General features: G+C 38.8%; 1 protein-coding gene and 1 long non-coding RNA gene across 3 annotated transcripts in view; one reads left to right on the top strand and one right to left on the bottom strand.

Moving 5' to 3' along the window:
- Positions 1-19,762, bottom strand: part of GNAL (G protein subunit alpha L) — a 188,558-nt gene that overhangs the window by 106,552 nt on the left and 62,244 nt on the right. The window contains exons 1-4 of one of the 2 annotated variants that reach the window (XM_010396290.4): positions 12,276-12,771; positions 11,876-11,948; positions 10,980-11,034; positions 10,674-10,793 (exon numbers count right to left, since the gene is read on the bottom strand). In XM_010396290.4, the coding sequence (XP_010394592.1) occupies positions 10,674-10,793; positions 10,980-11,034; positions 11,876-11,948; positions 12,276-12,414 (387 nt within the window). In that variant the 5' untranslated portion in view covers positions 12,415-12,771. Of the gene's footprint in view, positions 1-10,673; positions 10,794-10,979; positions 11,035-11,875; positions 11,949-12,275; positions 12,772-19,762 lie in introns of those variants that run through there. The other variant, XM_039548189.1, reaches the window with a different exon arrangement.
- On the top strand, positions 12,837-18,296 carry LOC120409644. The gene is made up of 2 exons (XR_005601371.1): positions 12,837-12,911; positions 14,092-18,296. It is a non-coding gene; the product is annotated as an uncharacterized LOC120409644 (long non-coding RNA).

Here is a 19,762-nt window from a genome sequence, read left to right on the forward strand (position 1 = left end):
CTGCGCAAATCAATTTAAGGTAAATTATCTAAGACACTGTGCAAAAAACCTTTCCTTCTGCACAGAAAGTTATGCTGCTGCAGCCTACTGTTCAGCAAGCCTTTTAAAGACATTATTATTAAAAAAACCCCACAATATGAAAATGAATCACAGTGATTGAAAAGACCTACTGTTCACAGCTTAATAGCATCCAGAGAACTGTCACTTATCTGAAAAAGATTTTGCTTATTTCAAGTTCTGTGCCAATCTCTAACCTACACAACTTTACCCACCCCCAAGAAAATCCATAAAAGAGCTCAACGACCTCCCAAATATAAAATTAACAGGGAAAAATGATTTGCTTGTTTTGTTTTTCAATTGAAAGTATTTGTGATTTTTATATTAATATCACTGCATAACCGGAAGCTCAGTTGCATGAATGCTGTGCTGGCAGTACTAGCTGTGCATTTAGGTCCATATATATCCAAATGTTTAAGCCCTTGCAAGATTAGACTCTCAGGAATATAGCTTCTTAGGATGACTTCAGTATTTATGGAATATAATAGTTCTTGCCAGCCCTTCATTCATCAGCGAGAAGAATCAAAACCTGCTCTGTAGAACTGAAGGCCAAGGACGAAATTTAATCCCTTTTTTCTTCAAAATCCAGTGAAGATCCTCTGTGGTTTGAATGGCTGGCTCCCAGAAATGTCAACAGCCATCTTCCTCTACTGACATGATTTTTAGTCCCTAAAATTACTTTTAAATTATGATTTCTCACTTACACATTCCCTGACTAATTACTCTTTTGGTCCATGATAGACCCACACTCTCCTGTTGGTTAGCATGTTAAGTTTGCTGATGTTAAAGTCTTGGGAGAAATTCAGCAGGTAACAACAGTGATTAGAAATGCTTATTCTAGGGGTGGGTAAAGAAAAGCTGTACTGTTTAACTAAAAGTATGCTATCCCTAAGTAAGTGAATCTTCTCTTCCCAAAAGGAAGAGGCAGCACTGATATCCTGAGATGGAAAGAGATGCTAAAGTTTGGGGACGCCTGCCTGCCAGAAAGAATATTCTCATTCAAATTTTAAAAGCTACAAATCCTACCATGAAGCCTCACTCTACTGTGATAACTGCTGAAAATCTAGTAACTAATGACACTGTTTCAGTAGCAAGTGGTGACACCTGACCTCTTCCTCTAGTGACTGTATATTTGTTGCATAGCTTTTTCATTCACATTTCTCCTCCACCTTTGTTTCTTTTTTGTCTGGAGTTGGTAAATCCTTAAGGCACACAGCCTGCACCAAAGGCACTCTGGAGCTGGCTGACAACCAGGTCCTGTGGCTGCTTGTGGTCAGCTGTAGGTTTGCAGGCAAAGGGCAGTTCATTGTCTGCACAGAGGGCAGCGAGGACACACTTTCCCCTATTTTAGTTAACTATTCTTTGCCTTTTCTTGTTTTCCTACCTGACAGTTCTTAAATTTGGTATTATTTAGTTCCTATGAAAGAAAGTCTGTGGGTGTATGTTAAGAAAAGAATGATCTGCACAGCTCTGTCACTTAACATCCTATGGAAGTGAGGGTGGACGTGATCAAAAAGCATTCACCAAATTAACAGAGATAAGAGGGCTTGCATATCTTTAGCCTATTTTATCTTGCTAAACAACTTCAGTTCAAAACAGTGGGATAATTATTTGCATTAAAATATGTTTAAGTCCTACTGACAGCACCCAGAAAACTCAAATGTAATGAATTGACAGAAGTGTCAGAAAATGTTTACTTTTAGAAGATTTAAAAGGCAAAGTTCATCTCAAACGTTGACATAACAGAAAAAATTCCAATATTCTTCTTGCCTAAGGATAAATATCCTTTCAAAACATCCAGCACAGGTTTTTAAAACAAATACTAGTAGATTAATTACAAGAGTACACTTTAAACCAACCAAAATTAATCTACTGATTTAAAGCAAGAAACCCTAATCTGCATGCTTCATGTGATAGCTGGCATGCTTACAACCACAGGTAGCTCTGTTCCAAGAAATTATTACAAGTTTCCAAAGTGAAAGGCAATATGAACTTGAAACTGTGTTGTACAAATTACATTCTCCTCCTGACTCCTTTTAAAAGAAGGCCCTGCAACTTGAATTGAATCTCTTTTAACTACAGAAAAACAAATTATGTCACATGGGTGACGGAACAAAACCATAAACGTTTTATGGAAACTTTTAGCAGTTAACTGCAAATGTGCATTGTTCTTGCCTTTTATCTGCTTCATAGGAGTCCTATTTATATTTATTATAAAGAGCTTCTTAAATCCTCAGGGGGAAAAAGTTGTTCATAATACTTTTTGGTTTTCAGCCTATTTACCTCAGTGTATGCAAGGTATACATAGTCTTCTGTTCACACTGTTTAGCTTGTTCTCTGTTCCTCAGCTCAGGTTGCTACCTTCTGCAAACAAAATATCCTGTCTGTGTATGCAGTCTTTGTTGACATTAAGAGGTAATCTGCTGTTGACAATAAGTACAAGCCATGGATGAAGCTATGGAGGTGATGAAAAAACAAGCAAAGGTCTAAGCTGGCAATGCTCAACACTGTTGCAGAAAGAGAAGCTGTGATCTCATCAGGTGCTGAAGAAAAGGGAATGCAGTTCTTCGCTGCTGTGCACATGAACACTCACTTCTTTGGAACTCTAAACAATGACACCAACATTATTTGAGTAGGTGATAGTCTCTGTTCCATAGGACTCCACTGGCTTCAGTGACAAGATGCGTACATGTGATGATTTATCCATTATCTGTACGCTTTTATCACGGTCACTGAAGTAAAAAACAAAGATTCTTCCTAACTAGCAGATATACTACTTTTCCAGAGCACTCAAAAATGGCAGAAGCAGCAAATCAACCTGTGATCTTCATCTTAAGAGATTAAAAGAATTAATTGATAATAAAGACAATTCTGAAACATACTCTGCTATGTGTACCTTTTCTTTGGTTGTGATGGAAAATCTGTTTTAAATGTAGTTTATAAACAATGGCAATTCATTAAAAATTTCAATACCCTTCTTCTGAAAACTGCCACTTGTGAAAGTCTGAAATGTCATCATCCTTGGCCTAAACAGACAGTGTGTCTTCATTAAGAGTGTGGTTACTTTTTGCACTTATTTACGTTTACTTCCATTACAATTCAGTTTGATTTACACATAAGGGGAAAAAACAAGGGAATTTCTTGCAATCATTTGATGCTCATGTCAAATCTTAATATATAAACTACTTGGTAATTAAATCTTTTACAGAGATTTCAGTGCAACTCAATGGTAGTGGTAAAAATTGCAAGAATTTATTTGGTTTCTTGCCTGAAGAAAGACTGGGAATCAGTATCAGTTTGTAATTCTGGCCAGGCTACTACACCTCAGTCAAGCACCACCCTAGGGATCAGTGCTACTCCACTGGCTGTCTTTCCAAACCTTACCTCCTTACAGGACTGCTGCCACCTCTGCATCACAGGATCGCTCTCAGAAGATACCCTGGCAGCAGCCACAGTTGTGAAGGAATTCAAAACAGCAGACCCCAAAACAGCCACACTTTAAATACATCTGTGTCCTTCACAGACCTGTGCCCACGACAAAGACAATGATAGTCCAGGCTTTAACCTACTGATTCTGCCTTTCTAAAATTCAAAATTAGGGTGCACACTGAAAAATACCTGAAGAACAAAAATATTCTAATGCTCAGAAATGATCCTCTCATACATTTTTGGTTCTCTGAGGAGAATCAGTCACTCCTACTTAAAATGATAATTCAAGTTATTAGTCTTCCTGTTGCCATCAAATCTAATACCCAAATTTAGACGTAAAAATATTTTCATCCTAGTAAAATGCAATATAAGTATATGAATTTCTTATCTCAAATTGTATCCAAAAAAGGCAGAATGTGACATTTGTTATTAATAATTTGCAGTAGTTGACTCGATGCTGGACTGACTGTTAAAAAACCTCTAATTAATTTGTATTAATAGGTACAAAACTTGGAAGTAATACCAGAAAATGTCAACAGGTTTGGAGACGATGGAAACAACTTAAGTTTTACTTAGCAGCAATAATAGTATTAAATTATAATATCTTTCTAGTTTCACAATGAAAGTCTCTGTGTTGCGTGATGATAATAAAAAAGGCAGGCTGGATAAAGTGTGAATACCACCTCACTATCTGGGAAATCAGACTCACAATATAAGATAGCAAACATTTAATTTGGTGTTACTGTGATGATGTAATATTAAATGTAACATTGAACTTGATTCGCAGGCAGCATTGTTCACAAGACTTTCTCAAATAACTGCCTTTTCAGAATGAAATTATTTTACACTGTAAGCTGTGAAAAAAATACACTCTAGAAAATGCAGACTACTTGTGAAAAAGGTGAACCTTTTCCAGATATTTCGAAGTTGAATCTGTTCTTAAAAATATTGAGATAGGAAGGGTTAGAAACAAATCCAAAATTTAATATCTGCTTCTTTTAATTTTTTTTCTGAATACGACTTCTATTTATTAACTTCGGATCATTTGTGACCAAGTACAGGATTTCCTATAGTTCCCAATCCCAGTATTTCTACTGTTAATTGTTGGGGGCCTAAGAAGATCCCTGAGCTCCTTCCATGGGATACAAATTTAATTCTTTATTTATCATTGGTATCAGCTGTTGTAGGTCACTGAGTTTGGAACAAGGGGAAGAAGAAATATGTTACACTTTTATTACAGAATAATGTTCTACTATAGCAAAAACCTTACTTTATTTCATGCTTGAACATCAGGAGCTTTTTGTCTAAAGCAAGCACCATCCCAAACACAAACTGTGTATTTTAAGCACGAAATCCTGATCTTCACAGAAGAGCTCTACTTTATACACAAACCACTCCAATTTTAAGCACCAGTTGTTTTCAGTAAAGTCAGAGCATTTATTAAGGAATTAAAATAAAGGAATTAAAGAAAATCATTGTACGAATTTGTAATTTTACAGTTCCAGTATATATTATAAATTTGAGAGGCTTAGATGTTTTGGGGTTTGTTGTTTTTTTTTTTTCCTTTTTTCTCCCCAAATTGTCCTATATGTGTTTGTAGCGTGATCCCAGTTTCAGTCTTGTGTTTTTGAAATTACACAGTTAAAATAATGACTGATTATTTCTGAAAGCACTACAGGATTGACTGATCCATCGAAAGCAAACTTACCGCTTACAGAGAATAAGAACAAAATAGCAAGTAACACTGCAGTATTTTTTTGATCTTATGTATGAAATGCTTGTAACTTTAACATTGGCTAATCAGAACATTCAGGACTCAGTTTGCTGATTTAATGAAAAGCAGATACACTTAGGCCACATCTGCATGCAGACAGGTATTTCATACGGAAGGAAAGGTATTGCTGGGCTTTAGCAGAATCTGCTCTTCACATGAAAAGAGCTCAGATTCAGTATCTGCTGTTAACTGATAGTGTACAGCATGAAAACAACTGCTACTGCAACAAAGACATTTCATGATTGCTTCTTCTCCCTAATATCCACTACTTTCCAGCATCAGTTCTGACAATTTTAACCTTTGTACGAAGACTAAGGAGCTGCCAACAGCTGTAACAGCATAGATGTTTTCAGCTGTCCTTCCCTGACAGCCCTCTTCATTAGTTCTTCAGGTGTTACAAATTAAAAGGGCAGTAATAATGTTGTCAGACCTACACAACTTTACCATTGCCTGGCCTTTCAGATAGTTTCTGTGTTTGTTTAAATAGGAAAATACGCATTTATGTAAATATGAAAAACTACCAATGTGCATCTTATATCACAAAACACCACAAATGACTTAATTTTTAAAAGCCTAATTGATTTTAAAAAGTTAATATTGACCTTAGTAGTGTTAAGTATTGGTATCACAAGTAGATATAAAAACTTGTGTTCATTCTACCCAAAATGGTAAACAAAGCCCTAAAGTAAAAATTTAGATAGACAGAAAAATCAAGGGAAGCTATTTGAGTGGCAATATTCACTGCATTCTCTCCTTAATTTATGTTATTTTAATATAAAACACTGTATATTTTCACACTCCCCAAAATGATGGAAATATTGTGAGTTATCTGAAAATCAAAAAATGTAAGATGATGCTATTTTGTAACTCCTTTGGGCTACATCAAGTACATATTAAAAGGGATACTTAAACCATTTGGGGTCAAAGAAAGGCACAGCATTAACTGTGCAACCCAAGCGAGTTTAACCATATATAAACCATACTTATCAAGTGGTGCTTTTAATCCAGGATAAAGATTTTCTACGGGCCAACACTACACTTCACCTAAGCAAGCTTTTCAGTTGCTTCAAACATTGAGATGCACACTGTGAAAAGCAGCCACCTCCAGGCATCAACACAAGTTTGAATTTGAATACCAGGTATCAAAAAACCTTGAAATGCTTAACAAAAGTCTATGTAACTTCAAATTCCAAGCAAAAGTATTTACCTTTCTTTATTGTGTCTTTAGATTATGAATATAAAGTCCTGAAGGAAAATTAAAGTCATCAGATAGAATTGGAATATCTGAAAATGTAAAGCAAACCACAGACCTGACTAATCTAAAGTACTTTCCCTGTCAATGCCCACATTAATGTTTTACTCTTACGAGCTAAATTAAAGAGCTTGCCTGACTAATAAAATAGCTGTAAAAATTATATTTAAAACTTACATACTAAAATCAGCACAAGGGACTGCATCCACACAATTCACTACTTACGAAGTTTCCAAAAAATACTTTGCTCCCTAAAACATTCTTTGCAAAGGAAGATGAATTTTTTGAAAACTCTCCTCACTCCCTAAAACCTGTGAAGTGTTTACATGTTCTCTGCTAAGCAGATGATTCACGTTCACTGGTAGCTGGTTTGTATGGCCAAACACTTGACTACACAGCCCAGGGGTAGGTGACCATTACCTGCTATAAACCCACATATAACTCATCAGATGAGCTTCATCCAAGACATATTTTATGCAAAGCAACTTAATTTGGCTACATTTTTGGCGAAGACAGAGGGTAAAGGGATTATGCACCAAGCAGCTTTGTAGTTCCCATAAAATTCAAAAACTTTAATAAAGACAACTGAACTTGAGTAAACACACACTTACATAATACACCACAGCTACCAGCATAATATGGCCTTAATAGGTTAACCCTGATTCACAAAGGACAAAAGAAATCCCCATCAATAAAGGATTAAAATTGCAGCAGGTCAATTCCTGTTAACTTTAGCAAATATCAATCAACACTTTGCCAAAAAGAATAAAAAAATCCTTTTTGATAGGGCATGCATGCTACAATTCCAGTGTTAAAGCACTTCTGCTGATTCCACCTTTGAGCAAAGATAATGCCTAATCTAGTCAGACAAAAATTTATGTTGATTCCTGTCACGACTTCAAGGAAGACAATACAGTGGACACTTGACTTATTTCTATTTATTAATTTTGTAAAACCTCTAGCTCTAATTCTTATGATTTATAGAATTAGACCGCATCAGTCAGCCACGAAATACTCTGTAAAAATTTTACAGTCTTTTATAAAAGTAATGAAAGACTACATAAAAATTATAAAAGAAATCCAGAAAGCTTTCATATTTTTTTTTCATATCAACTAAACGAATCGTCAAGGTAGCATAACCTAACCAGATTAAATTATGACTTTTTAAAGTAAGTAAAACTGTTGTGAGGGGCACTCCACAGACTCTTAACGTAATGTTAAAAGGCTGTAAAGAGAAAACCATTTGTTTTAAAATCTGTATCACTACTAAATAAAATGTTCTGCTTACATTTCATATAGAGGTATGTAATTTAAAAAAACAAAGACCCAAAACCTCTTAGAGTCTAAATTTGAAGTCCCTGTCTTTACTCAAGTTCTTGGAATTTCAGTCATAAATTGCAATTAAGAGTATGATTTCACCCACAGGAAATCAGTATTTTCATACCCACTTATTTTAAGGATAATTTTCACAATTAAATGTGTATTAGTTAATTTGTATGCAGCTTAAGAATATCTGTCCAAGCCCACCCAACATGTCACAAATATATTTAAATTAGCGCCTGAGGAATGTTGGTCATAATGTGCCATCAGTGAAGTTTCTGCATTTCATCAGCAATCTCTCTTTAAAGACTCATGATAAGGTGTAGTCATTTTCCCACATTTGGCATGCAATGTATCTGAAATCCATCTTCAACTAACACACATTGATTTTTATGACAAAGATTACATGGCTAATGTCATCCAAAAAAATGACACATCTGTAATCCAAATTGCAACACTAAGGGTCTTTAACAGCTCATTACCATTCACACTGCTACAAACCCTAAAGCTGCCTCTTCCCTCATTCAAAGAGGGGTAACATTTGCCACTTTATAGAATGTGCCAAAATTTGCCCCAGAGTTGCCTAAGTCAGCCTTTTTTCCTTTACAACTATTTTGAAGTAAGGATGATTAGGCCTAAAATCTTGAATGTCTGCTGCTAAATACTGTATTGGTTTGGGCTCAGAAGGCCTTATTCCATACATCAGCTATTAATTACAGAATCAGTAATGCTTAGCAGAGGATGCCTGACTGATTACTATCCAAGTATTTATTTTTATATCTGTCCTTATCCAAAAATACTAAATGGGTCAGAAGTTATTTCAGCTGGAAACCTAATTTTACTTTATCATTGACTTAAAATGGAGTAAAATCAAGCCCTGAAGCATGATAGCATATTTTTTTCAATCTGCCTTGCTCAAAAATCCTCCTGGAGATAAATAACATTCTAAATCAAGAAAAATTTAAAAGCCCCAAAAAATCTAGGCATACTTCACATTTTACAAATATTAAACCTGTGAATTGAGCTGAGAGGAAAACAGAAGGGAAAATGTGAACGTGACACAGAGATGTATTTATTTCTAAACCAGAACTACATTTCTCTTCTTCTTTTAAACTTGTAACAACTTTTAATTTGTTTTAAAATTAGGACTAATCATTGATATTATTTCAAATAACATGATGGTATTTTCAGGAAACCTACTTAATTAAAAAACCACTTATTAATATTTTTATTTTAAACCAAAATGGACTTTGAATTGAGATTTCAAATGAATTATTAATTGTTTCAAAGTCCACTGGGTCCTATTCTTTTCCCCTCCAAGAAGGCTACATTTTCCTCTATATAAAATACCAAACCATGAATCAAATTTGACTAGATATAGTCAGCTTCTGGGAAAAAAAGAGAAAATTTGAAAGCAATAAAAATAAAAAATATCTCCAGCTCTATGGAAAATCCAGTTTAGCCTTCTTTTATCCCAGAAACTCAAAAGAACAGATGTACTATAGAGAAGTGCAAAGTATATGTATCACCATTTTTTTTTTTACTCAAACACCTAAGGGTCAAAATTCAAGCCCAAAAAAAAAAATTCCACATTAAACAAGCAACAAATGCCTCCAAACTGTAATACCTGCATAAGACAAATACTTCATGTCAAGCTCACATTCCATTTCTAAAAAGAGTTTCTCATCTTCACTAACTTACATCCACCAACTGAACAATTATGCAATATGTGGGTGTACCTTGCAGTCGGGTTTTTTTAACATCTGCATTCTATGTTAAATTCTAACTGTACAAGATGTCTGATAATTTTTCTTTATCTTGAACCTTCAAAGTGGTAGGTTTACCAGAGGCAAAACCACACATCAGAGAATATGAGTCATATAATAAAGAAACAACTCTTCCCCTTCTCCTCGCACCCTGAAGCTATAACAACCTAAAGACACTCTATTGTAAATGGCTTCTTTGGCAGTATTGATAGCATGTACAACTCATGCACAAGAATAATTTAGCCAACAAATGAAGATATTTTTAAGCCCCTACTGTATCCATAACAAATTGCTTTCAGTACCATTTTAAGGCAAATTAAAAACTGTGCTACTGCAAAAATAAAATCCAGAATGTCTCTGCGCTTGCTTTCATGTCATGCATAAAATATGAAACATTCTATGCATGTACCTATAAATAATAACATAAAAAGATAAAAATAATGTAAGATGCCAATGCAAGTTAATCTGAAAAGTATCTCTCATTTGTCTACAAAAGATTAGCCTCCACGCAGAAATCCCGCATTTATTCCATATCAAATTAAGGCAACATTTACATACAGGCAAACCACTGCTCATGCCAACCACAATACATGAGGAAGCAAAGCACCTTACTTGACCACTGCTTATGCAGTTTTCCACTCTGAAGTGCAGTAAGTGTGGGAAACAACACAGAGGCCACTCTAGTCTTTTACTTCCTTTTATATCCTTTTCTGCAGGTAGACAGTAACTCCTCAGACTAACATCCTGCATCTAATTCCATGGAGGAAATCAGCTTTCAACAAAGTCTTATTTGATGTGTCAGTATGTAAGATTGCATCAGAAAATTTGAAGAGAACTAAATGTAGAAACAGCATTTACAAACAGCAGCAAATAAAACCATAACAACAAAACCTTGCACCACTAAAACAGGTGCAACCACCACAAGCTTGTAAGAAAGTTAACCAGAGGCAATGGTGGCATAAGATCTTTCCATGACCATCTTCCAAAAAGTAAAAATCCACAATGTTTCAGTAAATTAAAGTGAAGCAACATGTTCCCCCTTGAAGCAAAATAAATCAGTGGTTTCTATTCTTACCTGTGTATAGTCAAAGTCAGAAAGAGGAGCTATACTCTTGATGTAGTCCATTCGAAATTGGTTTTCTGGGTTGGCCAATGGAACTGGGGGTATTAAAGTGCTCATAGCTGAAACTATAGTCTAGAATTGGATAAAAAAAAAAAAACAAACACATTAATCTGGATAAATCTAGGATATAGGATCAATAGAAGATAATCCAATCTGATCAGCAAAATGGGATTTCTCTCATCACAATCTTGGAGAGCATAATCCTTATAATTTCCAGTACAACCAAGCATTTAAGAACAGTATAAAGTGTGTTCTTACCACAATCGCATCTTTAACATTTTTCCGAATATCCAGTATTTTCTGTTTCTTTTCTCTGCATTAAAACAGAAATATTAACACTTTGATTTTTTTCTTCCAAAGCACTTCAGTCACTTGCATTTAATTTTTTTCACTGATCGCTTGTTTATCTGCTCTTCAATCATTAAAACATACTAACAGAAAAAAAAATGTCAAGACAAATACATTTTCCCCTTATCAATTTTCTTGCATAGTATGAAGAGCAATGCACATTCATCCCTAATATATTTTTTTAAATCAGACAATCATAGCCACATCTGCAAAGCCTCCCCTGATGGAACTGGAAGTCATTCTTTAATTTCTACATCATGTTGTAAACATGCTCTAAATTAACAACATGTAGTTGAAGGCCAACAAATATCTAAAATGAATGCTATGGATTAATAATGATTTCTGGCAAAGAGTTTTTCAGAGAGAAAATTATGTAGCCTCACAAACCAGGATGATTTCTAACAAATAGGCAAAATTAGTTTCAGTTTTACGCTAACCCCAGCACCAGAAAAACAGCACAGAGTGTCATCTTGATTATGACTTGACATGTATTTTTATATTACAGACAGATGCAATATTTGGTTATTTGCTTCTATGTAAAAAGTAGTCGCCATGTTGTTGCTACACAGGGGCCTGTCAAGCGCTGCAGTAGCAACAGTGTAAAATACAGTAAAGGGGCCAGAAGGAGAAAATGCAAACATACAATGGCAGCAATTTCCTTATTCTCACTCCCCTCCCTCCCCCAAAACACAGTGTCAAGCCACCAACACACAGAGGATGAGAGGAGAAATTTCCTAGCGTACTGTGTGTTAACCTGTTTCCAACATTTAAGGAAAAATAAGCCACAAAGTGTCAATAATTCTTACTCTGAATTAAATCCATTGACATGTAGGATTCGCATTTGTTTCACAATAGTGCTTTTTCCTGACTCACCAGCCCCTAAAAGAGAAAGAAGGAAAGGGAGAACATTGTGATACACGGTTCAGCCTGGGGGGGATCGGAGCGTTTTTTTTTTTTTTGTTTTTGGACGCGACAGCATCTCCCACCTCGGCAGCATTTCTGTATGTGTGCATCCATGTGGCTCAGGCGCTGAGCTCGATCCGTGGACGCCTCGCTTATTGCTCAATACAGCAGCCTACATTTTCCATAGCTAAGGCGCACGCCGCATCTCCCCTCTCGGCTGCGCCCGCCGCCCCGCGGGCTGGGGCTGCTGCCCCCTCCTCGCCCTGCTCGCCCCGGCCCCCACCTCTGCCCCTTCCTCCTTACCCAGCAGCAGCAAGCGGTGTGTCGCTTTATAAGCCAGCCTCTCTTTCTGCAACTGCTTCTCTATTTTTTTGTTGGCTTCTCGCTGCGCTTTCTCATCGATACGCTGATCCTCCGTTTTGCTGTTGCCCAAACACCCCATAGCCGCTGCTCAGGGTGGATGTCAAATCGCTGCCTTCACAGATTTAGTGTTTACAAGGGGGAGGGAGAGGGGGGGAGGCAGAAGACAAGTCTTTATATCCGCCTGTGTCCCTGCGACGGTTTCTCTCCGCTTCTTCCCACCCGGCTTGCTCACATAAAATGGTCTCTGGCCGCTTTCCGATCGCAGCGGAGTTGGCTGCTTCGCTCCCCACCAGAGATGCGGAGAGCAGGCGGCAGAGGTAACCCTGCCCCGGCGGGGAGGGGGTGGGGGGAGAAGGCTGTGCAAAAATGCCTAACATGCAACGAGAGGGAGAAAAGGGCTCCTCCTGGAAACCAGCCGGGTGCCGCTCTCCGCTCTCCCTCCCCACCGCGCACACAATCCCTATATTTCTCTGTAAAGGTCTATTTTTGTCTTCCTAACTCAGCACTGCCTCTTTCTGCGAGACCAGGAAACAGCCCCGCTACCAGCTCTACGCGCAGGGAAGCCGAAGGAGAAAGGTAAAAGCCGGACGGATCTACCTGGATCCTGCGGGGCCGGGGCCAGGCGGCCCCGCGGGGTCCGCGCCCCCCGCCCCGGGCCGCCCCCGCCCGCCCCTCTCGGCCGCCCCGGCCCCGCGCCCCGGCCGCGCTGCTGCCGCCAAAACCTGGAGCTGGCATCGCTGCCGCGGGACCTGCGGCCTCCGGGCCCCCGCCCGCGGCCTGCCGCAGGGCAAGGGAGCTGCGGACGCGGCGCTCGGGGAGCCGCGGGGGCTTTTCCCGATCTTTCCCCGCGTTCCTCGGCGGTACTGGAAGAGCCTGGCCGCTACCAGAGCAAAGGCTGGCACTCCCGTGTCTGGAATCCCAGGCTGGCACAGGTGATGGCCGCCATCGTGACTGACCTGCGGGAGCGGCGCCGGGAGCGAGCCCCTGGCTCCGGCGTGGGGGAGCGGCCGGGGTCTTCCCGCGCGTACCCCGACACACAGAGCACGCATCTGCACAAACACCCTGGCTCGATTTCTTAACCAACAAAATGTCCCTTTCCACAAGTTGTCACGGTAGCACACGGGCCGTTTTTTCCCTTTGAATATTCCAAACTGTATCAGCTGAACCAGAAAATGAAGCTGTCAAAACAGCTCATGATAATGTGTAATCCGAACATGATAACATACATGTCTAATATCACTACAACAACAATGTCGACAAGAAACGTTCCTTCATTTACCTCCATTTTAGATCTTAAAGTGAAACTTCAAGCTAGACAACCCTATGGGTATTCGTTCTTGCTTCAAACCTCTTGCCTTGCAAACTGGCACCTCAGTGCAAAAGCAGCAGTACAGCACCTGGCTCTTCCTAAATTACCCCTGCGTAGAAGCCACCTGCACTACTCAAACGTGATGCTTGATACATTGAGACACAAGAACACTAGAAAAAGGATGGACATTACTCTGGAGTCCCGAAATACTTTAAGCTTTTATCTCCAAACATTATTAGTCCCCCATACTTTCAAAGACGGCTTACTGAAAAATTAGTATTTTGAGAGATACAAATCCTGGTCCCAACTAAAATCAAAGAGAGATTGCCATCAGCTTCAATCAAATGAAATAGCATTTTAATCTAAAAAGCCTTGAGATGCATGTGGCAAAAAGAAACTAGATTTTACAAGCAGAAGGATTTAGTTTAGGTTTTTTTTTTTCCAAAGGCTTCCTCACTCAGGTGGAAAGTGCTGAATCAAGGAAGAGAAGCTGGTACCATCTACTCTGAGCATACATCAGAGGAAGGTGAAAAGGGCAGGACCCAGAAAATGAACAGGTACTGCTACACCTGTGGTTGGGTATATGGAGTTTTCAGGAGACTATGGAATTCAAGTGCCAGATACGTGGTTTTATGATATTGCTCAATCTTGACTCTGGAAGCTGTTTTCATCTTCCGTCTTACACAGGTGGGGGGAGCTGGGGGGTGGGGAGGTAACTCACCACAGGATTGACAGGATCTGCCAGGCCAAAATATGCATTTTTTAAGTGTTACTGAGCTGCATTTTTTTAGGACAGACTGCTTTTTTTCCTATTGACATTTTTCTGTCTGGAGAGGCAAAAAGCACCTCAGATACAGATAGGTTTGGAAGCACAATTCAGGGGAACTGCTGTTTTTGGAGGCTGTCAGACACAGGATATATGATGAACAGCTTTTGTGAAGGGCAGTCATGTTTGCTGCCTGCCACAGCACTGTGAGAGCTGAAAACTGAGTGGCTTGGTTAGAAATCACTAACTGGGTCTGAATTTTCATAGTCCTTCAGTATCAGAAGCTGTAATTTATGATGCACAAGATGTGTGTAGCCATATTTATTACCTATGTAAACACTTCATTGACACCTAAGTCCCAAATCTGGCTAGTGTCAGTCAGTCTGCAGGAATCTGCCTTGTTTCTTCCCCCTCTCTCCTCAGCAGTTTTCCTCTTTCACGTACTAACATTGGGATTTTTGGTGCAGACTTGTTCCCAGCTTTGAAACGGCTCAGTGCCAATAAATAGAATTTTACAGGATCCTGGTATATCCTGCTTTTACCCTTCTCCAAAAGAGGGAAAGTGTTTCTCATTTCCTCTCTCCCTCTCGAAAAACCCCATGACCCTTTTGGGTCTCTTCCTCCTGAGAAAAGATCACACCGTTCAAGAATGACATGCACAAGCAACCTGTGCCCAGAAGGAACTTTTAGCTGTAATTATATTCCCAACCCTCCCTTTGCTTTTCGCAAACACAGCACTTACCCTGACATAATTGAACTACAAAATCCTAGAAACAATAATAAACCATAGAGAAATTTTCACCCCCTTTAGACACAATTTTTTTTTCCAGAGAGAAACCACAGCTATCATATGAACATGTCTCCTCTGCACACAGATAAAGCTAAAGCTCTGTAAAAGGTTGCAGCAGTGCTGCTTCAGCTAACCAACTTCCATTCCAGTACAAACTGTACACAGGAATAAAAACAAAATCCCAGACAAAGGAAAGAAGACCTTTCTGGTCTTCACCTCTCTTCTGAGGCAACCAGTGTGAGATCCTCCTTGAGTTCCTGAAAGATAAGGTATTTCACATAGCCTCTGTCCCTTCATATCAGGCAACATATGTATACATACACATATTTATATATGCACATAGATATAAATATAAATATACATTGAGTGGATATCTGTGCAAAAAATGAGATTTGCCTTCTACTTTTGTGCTCAAACTTGGTGCTATATCCTCGTGAAACCAGACAATACAGTATAAGCCCTCCTGGAAGGAAACTGGAGACACCTTTATTTCCTGCCTTCCTCTGCGAGTTCCAGCCCCAGGATGCACCATTTGTGAGCCTCAGGCTGAATGTTGGGGAGCACAAGCTGCTGACTTGAGGCCATATTTGCATTCTTGTATAGAGGAGGATTGACAACGCAGCTGAAGCCAGACTGGGTGGCCACCCCTGCCACAAAGTCTTGTTTCTCATGCCTGTTCTGTTTGGGTAAGGAGGGACAAAACTCCAGTAAGAATTAATGGGGAGCTCCTAAAGATGCAGCTCAAGGGACCTGATTGCCCCTCCAGTCCAGAGCAGGACCGATGCAGAGCTTTTTCTTGCAGACACTAGGTAAAGGTGGAGAAAGTTTCTATACAGAAACCCTGCAGACCATTTGCAGCCCATCTTCCCTTTACACAGCCTTGTGGCTTTGGTTCAGTTTTTTTAAAAAAAGAGCAAATGGAAAGATGGAGGTAATCAAAAGCATAGGAGGGACCTAAGCAGCTGGTAAAGAAATTAGTCCTGCTTGCCAGTCTTTCTGCCTCAACTTTCACAGGGAGCTCTGAACTCTCTGCTGACACTGTCCTCAAGTATGGGCACTGCACTAGGTGGGTAACACTGGTGACCTGACCTCTGCTTCTCCTCACTGACCTCTCTTTTTCATGTAGCCTACTGCTGCAAATCAGGATAGGCAACTCACTAATGGTTGAGTTTTTAATCCACCTCATCATCAAACTTGGGAGAAAGAAAAAGAGGAAAATGAATTGTAACCACGTAGGTATTGAAGAAAAATAATTCTCTCTGGTAATCAATTATTGGTAAGTTTCTCTCTCTGAAGATGTCAAATATTAATACAATAGTACACTCTCCCTGGAAGGCTACATTTGGAGTTGTATAAAATACATGAACCAGGAACCAAAAAAATTGTGACTCTAACTGTATTAAAAATACTGACTAAGGGTTTAGAAAAAAACCAGCACATACTTTGCAGAGAAGTGAATGTCACTAAAAAAAAACCAAACAAAACCAAAAAACTAACCTTCATCCTTTTGTTTAAACCCATGACCTCAAAAAAGTCATAAAAATTTTTGAGAGGGGCTCATCTGTTTTAAGAAGCAGGATGGGAGAGATGCCAGAAAAGATGAGGTATGCATTTCCACAGTGGAAATGTGGACTGTGGACCTGATCCCGAATCGCCTTAACGTCCATGGATTAAGGACAAATTTACTGATGCAGAAGAGGGTCAGGCAATGCTGACGGGCCTGGCAATGCTCTGAGTAGTTACTTGGCTCCTTGACACAGTTTGCTGTCCGCATTCCCAAGCCATACTCCTTTACTTGGCAGCTGCCACCATGTAACTCACCTGACAAACCAACTTCTCCCATGCCTACTCCTCTCCCACAAACCACAACCCACCCTAACTTTGTGCAGCACAGGGAGCAAAAGGGAGAAAGCAGGTGACGTGATGCGGTAGAAGGCTGTGGGCTAAAGATAATAGTCTGAAGAGAAAGAAGGGTTTTCCATAGAAAAACTGCAGGCAGCAGTCCACAGAAATGACAGTGATAGCCTTTAGCCCTGAGAAAGCATTTGTCAAGGGGAGCCAGATGCTCCTCGGGAAGCCTGTGTGCAAAAGCATCAGATGAAAAGCAGATTTGCAGTATGATTACACCCAAGAAAGAGGACAATCCTTGTTCATTCAAGCTAGTTATTCCTCATCCAAGCTAGTTATTCCTCATCCATATCCCACAAGAAGCAGAGGGAACAGGAAACTTCTGCTATGGCCACCCCCATCAGCTCAGGGTTTCCCTTTAGACCCTTATTAATAAAATAATTCTGGTGTTTATTCTTGTCTTCTCTGACTAGAAATTCCTTATCTATGAAGAGAGACTCACATGGCAGCATTCCACACATGTTCATCTGTTGGTACCAGAGGAAGAAGCAGCTGATTGAAACTAGCATAAATCCAGTAATGTCCTAATGGCATTTAAAAGACCAAGTAACCTCCTGTGGTTTAAATATTCTTACATATTACAATGAAATAACATTGTTAAACAAAATGACACGGATACATTTGCAATAAGCAAAAGGGACACCTCTTTCTATGAATTTGCAAGACTGTTATAGGATGTGTTACATTTTTGGCAAAAGAGGAGGCACTTTTCTGTCAGTATCCCAGTTTATGAAGAATTTCACTTGGCTGGACACTCCAGGGGCACTTCCCCAACTTCCTCCCACCCCTCCACCTTGAACAAAATAATACATTCCCATTTTAAGGCAGTGGAAAATTAGTTCTAATCAGCTGTTCAGGAGAGTCCTCAGGATTAAATAGATTTAAATAATGCCAGGCAAAACATGCTCATTTTGCCCTAATTTTGAAGTGAATTATCAATAAATAAAGAAGTCAGCTAGAATTATAGCTGAAGTTACCACTTTCAAAAAAGGAGTAAAATCTATACAGGAGACATGTCCTGGATTCTCTGCAGCATGCTGACTAACACCTTGCACAGCTGTAACAGCAAAGCCAAATCATTTATCTGCAGTTTGTAAAAGGTTTTGTATGTCATATAAAATTTTGCATTTAATAGTAAATGCTCAGGTCAACTATCACGATCTCGCTATTTGGACAGGAACAAAAAACTGGAAAGAAAACTAACTTGTGAGACGCTGAACAATTGCGTGATGTGCCTTAACCTCTCCTTTAACTGCAAGGCACACCTCTGAGCATGACACTGACAGTCACAGCATGCCTGTCTCCACCCCTGGTCTTTAGACAACATTCTGCTGGGCTAGATTGTCTCTACATTCACCCCAAACACATCTGACCTGTGATTTCCTGCATTGTCCCTCTATCTTGATATAAACTTAGAGAAATGTTTTAGTTTCTTCTCAGTTGCTTTAACTTCTCTGCTTGAGAAATTAAGTTTTAGCTACCCCAGGAAAAAAAAGGAAGTCTCTACATGGTTAAACAGTTATGCCCTAATTCTTGTGAGTGCCTGCATGGTCAGTGGTATTCTATATATATATATATATATATATATATATATATATATATATATATATATATAAAACTGGAAATTCTTACAAATTCAGAAGATCATTGCATACAACTACCTTAGCATCAACTGAGGAATTCTGTAACTGTTTCTTAAGCCTGTTTAAGGATCCCAACATGCAGTTACATACAAGAACAATCATTAAAAACTCGCTTCAGGAAATAATGTAGCCAATAAGTTGGTAGCCTCATGTACTCACAACCTGATTTATGTCAATAATATTTATCACAGAAATACAGCTTTTGCTTGACTGCATGACTAGCAAATCCAGATAAAATATCAAAGCTTAGTGAATAAACAAAACCACAGTATTTTCCTCCTTATGCATCTCTTTTTTAAAGCTATACATCTGCTTATAACAAATACCTGTTGAGTCATGTTCTGCTTGACCTTTTGGGATACAGCTCTTAGGTTTCCTATAAGTATTTCTATGGTATATTTGTACAAAGTAGATGATCTCTGGATTAAATAGCTCTCACATATTTGCTCATAATTGAAGAGACATGGCTTGTTGACCCATGTGGTCCTTTCCACAACCAGGTTTATGTTACAATTAAACTTCATGCTTTCATGACATGAATTTATTTATTTCTCTGGAGAGAGAAAATGGTCAATATGAAGACTAAGCAGATACATTACTTATATAGATGACTATTCCTTCTCACACCTATGTGAGAGAGGGGGAAAAACAATCTTAAACAAAGTGCGATAATCTCCTGGAAAGTAAGTCTACTTTTTTCTTTTTTTCTTCTGTTTACTTATTCACTTTATTCACTGCTGGTCTCAAATGCTATTCTGATAGAATGAGTTAATGAAATTCAAACCCATATGATTTTACTGATCTTATTTTTACTAAAACCCATAAGTTTTTCCAGCATCTACCGGGCTGCTTGTATAACACCGATTAGATTCTTCGGAGCAAATACTTCTCACAGGATCATTTCACTTGGGGTGAAAGGTGATAAAAGCATTGGTGCACAAAGGAGAAGGGGGAAAGGTTGAAAAGTCCACAGAACTTGCAGACATTTTGGAACAAGCCATTTAATAAGTT

Source organism: Corvus cornix, chromosome 2 (genome assembly GCF_000738735.6).
Source record: "Corvus cornix cornix isolate S_Up_H32 chromosome 2, ASM73873v5, whole genome shotgun sequence".
Classification (NCBI taxonomy): Eukaryota; Metazoa; Chordata; class Aves; order Passeriformes; family Corvidae; genus Corvus; species Corvus cornix.